The 13,254-nt window shown below is 44.0% G+C and overlaps 1 protein-coding gene across 1 annotated transcript in view; it reads left to right on the forward strand.

The window, feature by feature from the left end:
• LOC308517927 (cytochrome P450 3A12-like) overlaps positions 1–13,254 on the forward strand; it is a gene marked incomplete at both ends in the record, with an annotated part of 109,519 nt that overhangs the window by 63,372 nt on the left and 32,893 nt on the right. Inside the window, 4 exons of the mRNA XM_081089474.1 lie at positions 2,610–2,680; positions 4,856–4,949; positions 7,512–7,564; positions 11,027–11,126. Coding sequence (XP_080945600.1) covers positions 2,610–2,680; positions 4,856–4,949; positions 7,512–7,564; positions 11,027–11,126 — 318 coding nt within the window. Of the gene's footprint in view, positions 2,681–4,855; positions 4,950–7,511; positions 7,565–11,026; positions 11,127–13,254 lie in introns of the transcript that reaches the window.

Genomic DNA, 13,254 nt, shown 5'->3' on the forward strand with positions numbered 1-13,254 from the left:
AATTTCCAGACCCTCAGTATTTGGATTTCTTGCATCAGGAATGTGGCAGAAAGTTCACAGGTGACACTGACGCTATTGCAGCCCTACACCTACCAGCTCTTCACAGCCCATTAGAAAACCCCCACTAGTCAAAAAACAAGGAAGCCATCTTCTCTAACCCCCCTTGCCTCAGAGAAAAACACATGCCGTTTCTGGAGTCCTTGTGCAATGCGTGCTGCCCGGAGGGACATTTGCAGTGTCAGTGGTGGCTATGGTGTTCAGGATTCCCTTGGCCATCCAGCTGCTGTTCTCCTCTTCACACCCATTGGTCTTGGACTTGCAGTCTTTCCAGAGGGTGGGAGCCATTCTTCGGTAATGAATCTGTCTAACCCTCTGTCTAGTGCAGGACCCTCTGAGGGGTGGGACAGGAAGCAGGATGAATTGATAAGCTTGGTGTAGCCATCGCCATCTTGACCATGTCCTGCCTCTCCTTTGGGGGCAGGGATCAGCCTGAATGTGCGGCAATGATGGCTGAGGCATAGCCAGGCCCTCTTGTTGTATTAACCATCTAGTAAGATGAGTGGTCACCAAAGAGCTGCAAGGAAAGGACATGCAGGGAACCCAGCAATATTACTTCTACCTACTCAACTCTGCCAACATTTCTCAATACACACTATACATAAAGTGCTCTGCTAGACACTAGGGACATAATGGAAAATAATACCCAGGCCCTAACCGGTTTGTCTCAGTGGATAGAGTGTTGGCCTGCAGACTGAAGGGTCCCAGGTTCGATTCTGGTCAAGGGCATGTACCTTGGTTGGGGGCACATCCCCAGTAGGGGGTGTGCAGGAGGCAGCTGATCGATGTTTCTAACTCTATCTCCCTTCCACTCTGTAAAAAATCAATAAAATATATATTTTAAAAAATAGTACCCAGGATGTGCCCTTGAGAAGCTCTTGTCTGGTAAGGGAACTTTGTATAGAGACTAACAGTGATGCTGGACAGTAGAGAGGTGGATATTGAATCCAGGTTCACCTGCCTGCCTCCTGAAAGCCAAGAATGAAGAGACAAGGGCTGGTGCAAGGAAAGTTGATTTATTCAAGAGTTGCCAGCCTGAGAAGACAATGGACTAATGTCACAAAGACCACCTCCACATCTCAGTGCAGGCAGGGGTTTTTATGAGCAGGAAAGGGGAAAGCAGATCAAAGGAAACCAGAGGGAGAGAAGGAGTGAGCTGTGGGCTCTCTGTTGAGGTAGTCAACACAGTCTTCTCAATAACCATCTTGGAGCCAGTCAAGTGATGGTCTGGTTTTTGTTATCCTGATTTTAGGGTCCAAAGTGAGCAAATCTGAAATGGAAATGCCTCAAGGCTTCCTTTCCTCCTAGAATCTTTTAAGCAAACAGGCTGTTTATGTAGCTACATGTCAATTTATAAGTCATAATTTACAGAAACAATGAGTTTTTTGTTTGTTTGTTTGTCTTGTTGTTAATCCTTACCAGAGGATATTTTTCCCATTGGTTTTTAGGGAGAATGGAAGGGAGGGGGAGAGGCACAGAGAGAGAAATATCAATGTGAGAGAGACACATCCATTGGTTGTCTCCCGCACACACCCCAATTGGGGCCAGGGATCAAGCCTGCAAACTGAGGTACGTGCCCTTGACCAGAATCCAACCCAGAATTAACCAAGACCCTTCTTCTGCAGGCTGATGCTCTAACCCAGTGGTTGGCAAACTCATTAGTCAACAAAGACAAATATCAACAGTACAATGATTACAATGTCTTTTGAGAGCCAAATTTTTTAAACTTAAACTATATAGGCAGGTACATTATTATTAACTTAATTAGGGCACTCCTAAGGCTTAAGGACAAGCCACACCCAAGGGGCCAAAGAGCCGCATGTGGCTCGAGAGCCGCAGTTTGCCCGAGAACTGCAGTTTGCAGACCACGGCTCTAACCACTTAGCAAAACCGTCTAGTGCCAGAAACAATGTAAAAAAAATGATGGGGTATGTTACAAAGACAATAATAAAATTTTCTGCAAAGAATAGAAGTTGCCCTGAGGAGGAAGAGGTTGTATTTATTCAGGGAAGTTGGTTAGGAAAGACTCCAATAGAAGGGGTTCTGTCTGAGCTGAATTTTGAAGGATGAGTAGGAGCCTTCTAGTTGCACAGAGACACTTCTTAGCAAAGGAAACTTCATGGGTAAAGATCTGTAGACCTAGCTGGTTTAAAGGATTTCAAGTATTTTTTTAGTGCAAGCAGCCATGGAGTCAAGGGCAGTTGAAAGATACAATGCCAGTGGCTCTACTTGAGTTGCTGTCACCTTTGGGCTTACCGATAAAATGGAGTTGTTTACTGATTTCCCACAGAATATGAACTCAAGGGAGATAAAAGTGGGAGTGTCCATGATGCTTTGCCAACTGTCAAGTTGGAGAGGTCATACCAGTTCGGGCACAGATGGCCCTATTGGCTGAAGCTCAAGCCCCACCCCCTCTTCCAGTATATAAACACCCAGTCTCACAGACTATCCAGGAATTGGGAAGGGAAACTCTCAACACACAGACCTGCTAAGAAGAGCACACACCAACACAAGGAAAACTCAGAGGAGAAAATCTTGGAAGGAAAGTGGCCATGGACCTGATCCCAAGCTTTTCCACAGGAACCTGGATTCTCCTGGCTGCCAGCCTGGTGCTCCTCTATCTGTGAGTTACTGTCCAGGCTCATGGCCTCTATAATCTTGGACTTGGGGAGCTCATCGGGCCTCCCTTCCCCTTTTCTATTTTGGAGACCCAACAGTTAACAGAGGGGTAATTGCTTAAGTGTTGGGTGCACATACACCAAAGGAGGTATTACTGATCTTACCCTGACCTACTGAAGGAGAGACATCTCATGTTCACCCAACTCCCAGCTTCTGTAGTCTGGAGGGTTTGCTGACATTACTTGCTCCTGGGGGTGATTTTCTGATTGACTGACAGTTTGGGGAGGCCAAGGCTAATCAACCAGAATTCACAGAGGCAGATCAAAATCAGCTCAGTTTTGTGCAGTGGGGTCCTTGCCCCTTTCCCAGCTCCAGGGATCCTGGAGGCAGGAGGGAGTGGCCTGGGGTTTTGTCTCATTATCTTCACTTTCCCGTTCGGTGTCTGCTGCTAGAGATGTGTACAAGGAATGGCCCTGTGTCACTAGGCTTGCTCCTGCTTCCTCCTTCCCACTGCCTGGCATAATTGGCACCATGTATGAGGGTGCACCCCAGACTTCGGGGGAGGGGGGCAGGGCGGGAGGCCTGGAGACTGTCCCACCTTCGCTTCACACTCGCTCTTTCCTCTATTCTGTCTCCCCTGACACTCGCCTCCTAAGAATTAGTTTCCACACTCCCTAAAAGGCGGAACTGTTACCCCTAAGTGAGAAAACATTAGAGCAGAAGAAACTAAGCAGAAATCTTGAAATTGTATTCTTTTCTTTAACCTTTTTCTCCTAGTCTTTGGGGAGGGTTGGCATCATTATAGAGATTTACTTTTCATAGCAATATGAAATCTGCTAACTGCCTACACAGGCATGAGCTCAAAAGCCATTTTGGATTTAAATATTTTTCCATTAAGTTACAGTACAGGAGGATGAATCAAACCATCTAGCTTCCTTTCAAGCATGAGATTCCTGGCATCATGAAACAGGTTGGGGAAGGAGTCATTTTGTATATATGGGTAGGGAAGGCTCCCTCCAAGTCCTATTTGATCTCTATCTCAATTTCACTTTCATTAAAAGTAGGAAATCATGACGACATGAATAGAGAAAATATTCACTTTGTTTCAATTCTATGAAAGAAATTTTATAAATAGTTTATTGTGGCAACATATATACTGTCTGATGACATTTTAAATTTAATTGGTCATGTTTAATTTCATTCCATTTAATCCTAGATTTTTTTAGTGAGATAACACTCTTTCTAGCATGTTCTCTCTGAAGGATAAAAAAAAGCGCTGTTGGTTCAGAATTTTTGGCTGCAAAAGTGTGTAATTAATCTCATACTTCTAGAATAATATCAGGAATATGAGTCCATTGTACAAATATATACTTCTATGACATAGATTGTACATATGTTTTTAAATATACCTGCCCAGCCAGTTATCTTAATGTCACAGTGCAGGTGAGTAAGCGAGACTGCGAGCCAGTGATGACAAGAGAGGCATCCAGGTAGCAGTCTGGATGGGTTGGGAGAATATTTCTACCAGATACTCCTGGTCCTGGTCTCACAGGAGGTCAATAAGAGGGCAACAGTGCAGGCATCTCATCTGCTTGAAGCCTGGGGATAGGGACACCACCAAAGTCACACTGTGTGGTCTGGGTCTGTCACTAGACACTGGCACCACTGACTAAACAACATAGTCATCTTAGAAGACACTGGTACAGCAGCTGCACCATGAGTGAGTAGCTGTAGAGTAGGCAATGCCCTCTGTTGGCAACACAATGTAAGTGCAATAAAAATGATTGGCTTTCCTGTTAGCCCCTTTATTTGCACCAAAAGCAGCATTTCTTTGCCTAAAAGAGGAAGCTGGAAAGAAAAGTTAATTTAGCCCACCTTCTGCCTTGATATGGAACTATGTGGTTTAGACACCTGGCCAGATCACAAGGTGGGATCATTGTTGCTGACACATTCACTCAATTGCTTGGCCTCCCTTGAGAGTTTATGTAACATGTTGAAAGTTCAGAAGCAGAATCGGGTTTAATTGACTTGCCATGGTAATTATTGCTGTGGGAGTTGTTGTTACTGCTTATCACCGACATGTTCACTCCCTATGGCTGTTGCAGTTCTGAGTCAGTGACTGGCCAGCCCCAGGACCTGATCCATAATCTGTAACCGGGCTTTCTCTTTCATTTAATAGATATGGGACCTATACACATGGACTTTTTAAGAAGCTGGGAATCCCTGGGCCGACACCCCTACCTTTTGTGGGCACTGCCCTGGCCTACCGCCAGGTGAGTGCTGTTTGGCCTTCTTCTTCTGCTTCTTATGGTTCCAAATCGCAGCTGAGTTCCCTAGTAAAAGGGCCTTGCTCAGGAGGAAGTTCTGAGGTTTCACACTTTCCAGAAAAGGCACCATAGGCCCCGCCCTGCGCAGGCCAGGTTTACCCCAGGCTCAGTGTCCGCTGTCAGGAGCCTCAGGGGTTGGCTCATTGGGGCAGCAGAACTCTCAGCTGATCCAGCTCGCACCTTGTCCCTATTTGTGAGCATCGTGAGGAGTATTTTCTTTCTGCGAGGTGCAGGTTCCCAGGAAGACAGAATCACACTTAGGATTAGGAGAGAAGCATGAGGGACGCCTGGGAGTGCCCCATGAAGTCGGATGTGCCAGAGTTAGACTGTGCTGCTCACAGGATACGCTCTAGGACAGTGATGGCGAACCTTTTGAGCTCGGCGTGTCAGCATTTTGAAAAGCCCTAACTTAACTCTGGTGCCGTGCCACCTATAGAAATTTTTTGATATTTGCAACCATAGTAAAACAAAGACTTATATTTTTGATATTTATTTCATATATTTAAATGCCATTTAACAAAGAAAAATCAACCAAAAAAAATGAGTTTGCGTGTCACCTCTGACACGCGTGTCATAGGTTCGCCATCACTGCTCTAGGACCTGGTCCAGGGGTCCTCAAACTACGGCCCGCGGGCCACATGCAAATACAAATATTGTATTTGTTCCCGTTTTGTTTTTTTACTTCAAAATAAGATTGTGCAGTGTGCATAGGAATTCGTTTAGTTTTTTTTTCAAACTATCGTCTGGCCCTCCAACGGTCTGAGGGACAGTGAACTGGCCCCCTGTTTAAAAAGTTTGAGGACCCCTGACCTAGTCAATCAATCTGACCAATCGAAGTGCCACCACAATTACTTATATCAATAAGGTCCTATGGAGTTGGCAGTGGTCGGCAAGCTATGGCTCGGCAAACCGCGGTTCGCGAGCGACATGCGGCTCTTTGGCCCCTTGAGTGTGGCTCTTCCACAAAATACCGACTTCTGCGCATGGGCCACAAAGTTTCAATCGCACTGTATGTGCGCGTCCACACGTGGTATTTTGTGGAAGAGCCACACTCAAGGAGCCAAAGAGCCGCATGTGGCTCGCGAGCCGCAGTTTGCCGACCATGGCTCTAGGTAGCCCTTTCTTGACTCCTCTTGGATAGCTTTGGAACGTCAGTGTATTAGGCAGCCCAAGTTAGGGTTTTTTTAAAAAAAGAAACTAAACCAAAAAGCAGAGTTATATGAAATTACTAGAAAAAAGATGATTTGACAAAATTATTTTAAAATCAAATTAAACTGAATGGCCCTGGCCGGTTTGGCTCAGTGGATAGGGCGTTGGCCTGTGGACTGAAGTGTCCTGGGTTTGATTCTGGTCAAGGGCACATGCCTGGGTTGTGACCTCTATCCCCAGTAGGGGGCGTGCAGGAGGCAGCTAATCAATGATTCTTATTATTGATATTTCTCTCCCTCTCTCTTCCTCTCTGAAATAAATAAAAAATATATATTTTTAAAATTAACTGAATGGAATGTCCTAGGTGACACATGGAGTGTGAATTTTGGCAGAGCCTTTGTGATTAATACAGCCATAATGCTTCGCCCAGGGCAGAAAGCTATGAGCTCATGTTTATTAGGCCAGCGGGCAGAGTCATCTGTGCAGGCTGCTCTCTGCCTCAGATTTTCTTCCTGAAAGAGAGAGGCTTGATTCTCAGATGCTCATTCTCCCAGGTGAGGTCTCAATGCCTTTATTAGTCTAAGAACTCTCCCTACTGAAAAGACAGTAATTTCCTGTCTACCTTCCCCAGACCAACCCCAAGACCCACATTTCTGGGACCTTCCTTTGCATAATTAAAATATCAAATATCTGAAACTTAGCAACAGGAAGATGTGTTTTTTTAATTACAGAAGTGAAAACACAGAGAAAGTGTTTTAATTTGCTCTGTCCTTCTGGAGTGGTGACATTTACCAATCTTTTCTGTGTTGAGGTAGAAAACTGGAAAGCGAGTCACTCACTCACTCACTTCCCACTCAACAAAGATGCCTTAGACGTGTTTAAACCTGCTAGACTAAAAGTGGTCCCTGGTGTCTTAAACTTCCTAATGCTGCTGGGGCTCATGAGATAAATGAAAAGGATGCTTGACCAGGAGGTCAAAGAGTGTGCAGGTCACTCTTACTCTCCCTCAGCTTCACTTCTGGAGTCTATGGAGGTAATAATTCTGGGGTTATGAGATTCTAGAGACAACACATGCACAACAAAAACCCTTTAGAAAGACAAGGAGTTACTTAGTATCATAAACAAGGGCAAGTCGAGTGTCAACACTACTTGGAGAAAATTCAAGAGTGATTTTATTCTGTGTTTCAAACATCTCAATTTTCTCTCTGTTCCCCAAGACACCTCTGCATAAGAGCTTCCTTCTACCTGCCCGTGAAAGACAGTAAGCCTAATTTCCAGGGATTTGAGTAATATTGGTCCCAGTTAGAAGTAGAGTTCAGTACATTTAGGTTAATAATCTAATTTTGTTTCTCCTTGCAGGGTTTTGGGACTTTTGACATGGACTGTTTTAAAAAGTATGGAAACATGTGGGGGTGAGTATTTGGGAAACTCCCATTGGATAGACTTGCTGTTATGATGAGGGCTTCCCTGGTGTGGAGGACAATCTCAGCTCAAAGCCTATTGTAAAGCTTTTGGAGGCTTGTCCTCTAGGACCCCAGATGTCACCAGGTGTCTAGGCTGCATTCGGAATCAGGATGGGGAGTTGCAGGTTATCATTCTCTGAAGACTTTGATGGCCTAGGGACTCCTGGCAGCACTTTCTGTCCAGTGTCTCATTATTCCCCTCGTCTCCACTTTCCTTCCCTTAGGTCTCTTTTAATTGAATGAAATGCATTATTTCAGACCCTTCTTCTTTCAAACTTTTAATAAAATCCTACCCTGAGGCTATGTTTTTATTGATTTTAAAGGAGAAAGGGAAAGAGGGAGGGAGGGGGAGAGAGAGAGAGAGAGAGAGAGAGAGAGAGAGAGAGAGAGAGAGAGAAATGTTAGAGAGAAACATTGATTGGTTGTCTCCTGCACATGTCCTGACCAGAAATCAAACCCACAACCTTTTGTTGTAGAGGACAACACTCCAACCAACTGAATCACCTGGCCAGGGCAGATCCTTCTAAACCAGCCGTGGACAAACTACGGCCCGCGGGCCGGATCAGGCCCGTTTGAAATGAATAAAACTATTGGAAAAAAAGACCGTACCCTTTTATGTAATGATGTTTACTTTGAATTTATATTAGTTCACACAAACACTCCATCCATGCTTTTGTTCCGGCCCTCCGGTCCAGTTTAAGAACCCACTGTGGCCCTCGAGTCAAAAAGTTTGCCCACCCCTGAACTATCCTCATAAATGTCTGTCATAATCTCTTACCCACATGATTGACTATTCATTAAAATCCAAAATTCTTCATTTTAAATTTGATTTGTTATATCCTTTTGAAAAAGGGCTGTGGGTCTAGGTCAGTGGTCGGCAAACTGCAGCCCCCTGAGTGTGGCTCTTCCACAAAATACCACGTGTGGGCCTGCACGTAAAGTGCGATTGAAACTTCGTGGCCACACTCAAGGGGCCAAAGAGCCGCATGTGGCTCGCGAGCCGCGGTTTGCCGACCATGGGTCTAGGTAAACAGAATGGGAAACCATGTCTGCTTGGCTTTGTTTTTACCTCCTCCACACATGTGGAGTTTGGGTTTTAAAAAATGTTTAAGCCAAGACTTCTCAATAGAGGTTTAGTTTATACAAGTATTGCGTTACCTACCCTATTCTACTGACTTTGAAGAGATGTAGGATTTTGCAAAGTGGCCTTGGCCAGTTGCAGCGGCTGTTCCCACTCGGAGCTGCTGGAGGTGTGGTGAGAGCCGCAGGAGAGGTGTAACGTGGTGTTGTGTCCTAGAAGCAAAGGGGGAAAGGCTTTGCTTCTCAGTACTGTTTCATCCCCTTTCAAATCCTCAGAAACAATAAGGTTCTACTGAGCTGGCAGGGTCCAGAAAGGCTACGTGATGGAGTAGAGGGAACACACAGCACTGGGTCACCACTGGCCCAGCTCCAACTGCCCTCCCAACATTGACCACTTGTGAGCTCAGCATGGAGTCACTTTCATTCTTTAGAAAGTGGTTCTCGCACTTGGGTGTGTATAAGCACCAGCTTGGAGAGTGTGTTAAACATGCATATTCTTGGGGTTTAGTCCCCAGCAGCACCGAATCCATAGTGTCAGGGCTGGAGCCCAGGAATCTGAATGTTGCCTGGTATTGTAACAAACTCTAAGGCTGGTGTGAGGTCATTAAGGTAGAGGGTTACCCAAAACCTTGTGTCTTTCCACCCAGGTGTTTTGGAAAAACACGATGGGGAGAAGGGAATCATCCAAGAAATATATTCAATCAATCTGACCAATCTAAGTGCCACCACAATTACTTATATCACTGCTTCAACACTAAATGTACTTGACACCCCCTTACACCTTCTGAGCTTCAGAAGATTTTTTGGAAATGGGCAGCATTAAGTGCAGGGGTCCTCATCCATTTTTAAATGGTATCACAAAATGGTTAGAAAGTCCTCTGAGGAGCCAAAGAAAGAATAGATAAGACTTGTGGAAAACCTCCCATTATATTCTAGTTAATGAAATGATTTATAGTAAAAAATAAAATGCTAGAGGACAGTGTTACTAAACTTATAGCAAACCTCATGTAATTCAACTTATAGTAAACCAGCCAGGAGATGGCCAGGTTGGGAAATATCCCAGAAAGAGTTAGCTTGTGTGGTGTGTGTGTTAAAAGTGGCCCTGCTGCTGGCTGATGTCTCCTACATGGGGCCCGAGGCCCACTTAGGACCCACAGATAGAATAAATATAATGAAAAGAAAAGATTTTTAAATGAATAGTGCATGCTCCTTTGTATGTTTTATTCTCTTTGTCCTTTGTTTTAAATATTTCTAAACTTGATTCTACCAACCAAGGACTTCTCTCTAATAGTTAAAATACTTCCTTTAAGCAATTGTAAACCAGTAAACACACTTTAGAAAATAGGGCAAAGAAATCACTCATATTTCTACTCTATTTTTTTTTTTACATTCCAAGTCTTTTGTATTTGCAGACATATTTTTCTTGTATTTGTGATCAGTATGTCTACACTTTTCATCTAATACTTTGTCATATGTATTTTTTATGTTTTTATATATCTTCAAAAGTATATTTTAAAGTAACTGGGTGTGTATGTTTTTTTTTCTGTTCTCAGATAATTTACTGGCCTTCATCTATTTACTAATTTAACTTTCTTTTTGATAACTTGATAATGAAATATTTGAAACACACAAACAATTATAAAGACTCGTATAGAAAATTCCCACAAAAACACCACCTGAATAAACAAATTCGGCAATGTAACAGGATACAAAATTAATACCCAGAAATCTATGACCTTTCTATACACCAATAATGAACTCACAGAAAGAGAAACTAAAAAAACAATCCCATTTACCATTACACCATAAAAATTAAGATATCTAGGAATAAACTTAACTAAGTAGGTAAAAGACCTGTACTCGGAAAACGACAGGACATTGAAAAAAGAGATAGAAGAAGACATAAACAACTGGAAGAACATACCATGTTCATGGATTGGCAGAATCAACATCATTAAAATGTCCATACTACCCAAAGCAATCTACAGATTCAATGCAATCCCCATTAAAATACCAATGGTATATTTCAAAGACATAAAACAAACTCTCCAAAAATTCATCTGGAATAAAAAAGAGACCCCGAATAGCCACAGCAATCCTGAGAAAGAAGAACAAAGTCGGAGGGAGAGTGAGGTAGAAATATCAATGATGAGAATCATTGAACACAGGCTCCTGCACACACCCTTCTGGGTATCGAGTCCACAACCTGGGCATGTGCTCTGACCAGGAATTGAACCGTGGCCTCATGATTCAGAGGTTGACGCTCAACCACTGAGCCACACCACCTGGGCTGTCCTGGTCATTTTAATCAGCTCTTTTTTCCCAATTTAGGTTCTATGATGGTCGGCGGCCTGTGTTGGCGATCACGGATCCAGACATGATCAAAGCAATCCTAGTGAAAGAATGTTATTCTGTCTTCACAAATCGGCGGGTAGGTATTCATTCCTTTTAAAACTAAGTTGTTATTTATATTTAATATTAAAAAAATAATAAACAGGAAGTTGTCAGAAAATATATCCATGTAGGTCCCATGTCATGTACCCTTCATTCTGTTTCACCCAATAGTGATGTCCTATATAACTATAGCACAACATCAGAGCAGGTATTTCACATTGGTGCTATCCAGAGCTTATTCAGATTTCGATAGTTTTATCTGCACTCATTTGTATGTGTGTTGCTTATAAAATTTTATCATACATATAGATTTGTGTAACTACCACCACAATGAAGACAGAACTGTCCCATCACCATAAGTCTTCCTCTTATTATTCTTTTATCGTCACAGTGTGTAGCTTGCCCTTTCCTTTATGAGAGTCCTATGCAGTGCAAACATTTTTTTTAATTGATGAAGCCAATTTATCAATTTTTCCTTTTATGGGTGCCTTTTTGTGCCCAAGTCCAAAAACTCTTCTCATAGCCCTAGGCCCCAAAGATTTTCTTCTATTTCTCTAAATATTATATAGTTTTATATTGTACATTTAAGTATATGATCCATCTTGTTCTAATTTTTGTATAAGGTGTGAACTGTAGGTTGAGTTTCTTTTTTCCCCTATGGATGTCTATTTGCTGCAACACCATTTGTAAAAAGGCTATCCTTCATCCATCACCTGTGCCCCCCTCTCCCCCAACCAACACACACACAACTCCTCCTAAGGGAAGGATCCAGGAACCAGCTCATGCCCAGCTTGGGGGAGTGTGTGGCAGACTTGCCTAGAAGATGACTGTCTTGGGCTGCAGAGCGGGAAATGGCAGCGGGAAGGAAAGCAGGGAAGGGAGGCCAGCACAAAAATACAGGCCTCCTCTCTGAATGGCCCTCGTATTGTCTTCCTAAACCACTATATCTGTGCATGTCTCATTACAGTTAGACCTAAAGCAGCCCCATCTGCACACCCACCTGGACTCCAGATCCTCCGGCACATACCTCACATGCTTGTTTATCTGTGGAACAAAGTTTATGTTTCTGGTGGAGGCTTGAACTGGCCCAAAAGACTGTTGTCTGAGCTTGGTGTCATGTGCTAGCAGGTGGGAGGGACAGGTTCTGACCTGCCAAGTCCCCTAGCAATATTTATCTTGAGAAGAAGTGGACTGTAGGACTTGTTGGAAACAAGGGCAGGTCCTATTTAGGAGGCGCCGGGCTGGAGCAGATTACAAGGGAGTTTGGGTTTGTTCATCTCTCCAAAGGTGCATGGTTTGGACCTTCAGGCAGCCACCCTGATACTAAGCACTGACCGAACAGCTGCAGGGAACTGGGCTGGTACTATGCACAAGCCCAGCCACGTACGCCAGTGTTGGCTGCTGGATTGGATCCCAGGACTCAGGGTGGTAGCACAACTCGGGGCAGCTCTAGTGAGCGTGGAGGGCGGGAAGGCAGGGCTCAGGATGCTAGAATCTGCAAGTGTGAAATCCTGTGGAACTATCAGCAGCAAAACCAGCAGGGTGTTCACAGAGGCTGTGCTGGCTCTTGGTTTCCTCAGCAGCTGTTGAGGGCTGGTGGGGTCTTCTGCAGAGCAGGACGTGGGAAATCATGACTAGCAGTTCCTACTCTTCTTCTTTGTTCTTTGCTGTCACTAGATTGTTCATCTAAGCCAGCAGAGTGGGCATAGTGAAACGGAAGCAGGCCATTTGTACAGCACCCTGAAAGGGTAGAGAAAATTGGCACTTACCCTGTTGTTCCTTCCGCAGCAAGGGCAAGTCTCTCAGGCTGCGGAGTCCTTCCTGGCACCGAGCGGTGCTGGCCTGGGGGGTGACATGATGCAGGCAAAAGGAAACTATTCTCCCTACCCATTCTGTTCAGTTATTCTCAGGGTTGTTTTGTGTGTTTTTCTCCACTCGGTGGCTGAAGATTCTTGAATGAACTACTGAACTCTCCTAGACCTATTTTTGTGTGTGGATAGCTGTCCAATTGTTCTTTGTGGGGCAACAGAAGCTGGAGTCTCTGACGTTGCCATCTTAGTGATGTTACTCCAGGCTTTCATTAGTAAATGTGATGTTAGCTGTAGATGCTCTTTATCAAGTTGAGAAACTCTCTCTCTCTTCCTAGTTGGTGAGTTTTTTAAAAA

Source organism: Myotis nattereri (assembly GCF_964212035.1).
Source record: "Myotis nattereri genome assembly, chromosome: 4".
Taxonomy (NCBI): Eukaryota; Metazoa; Chordata; class Mammalia; order Chiroptera; family Vespertilionidae; genus Myotis; species Myotis nattereri.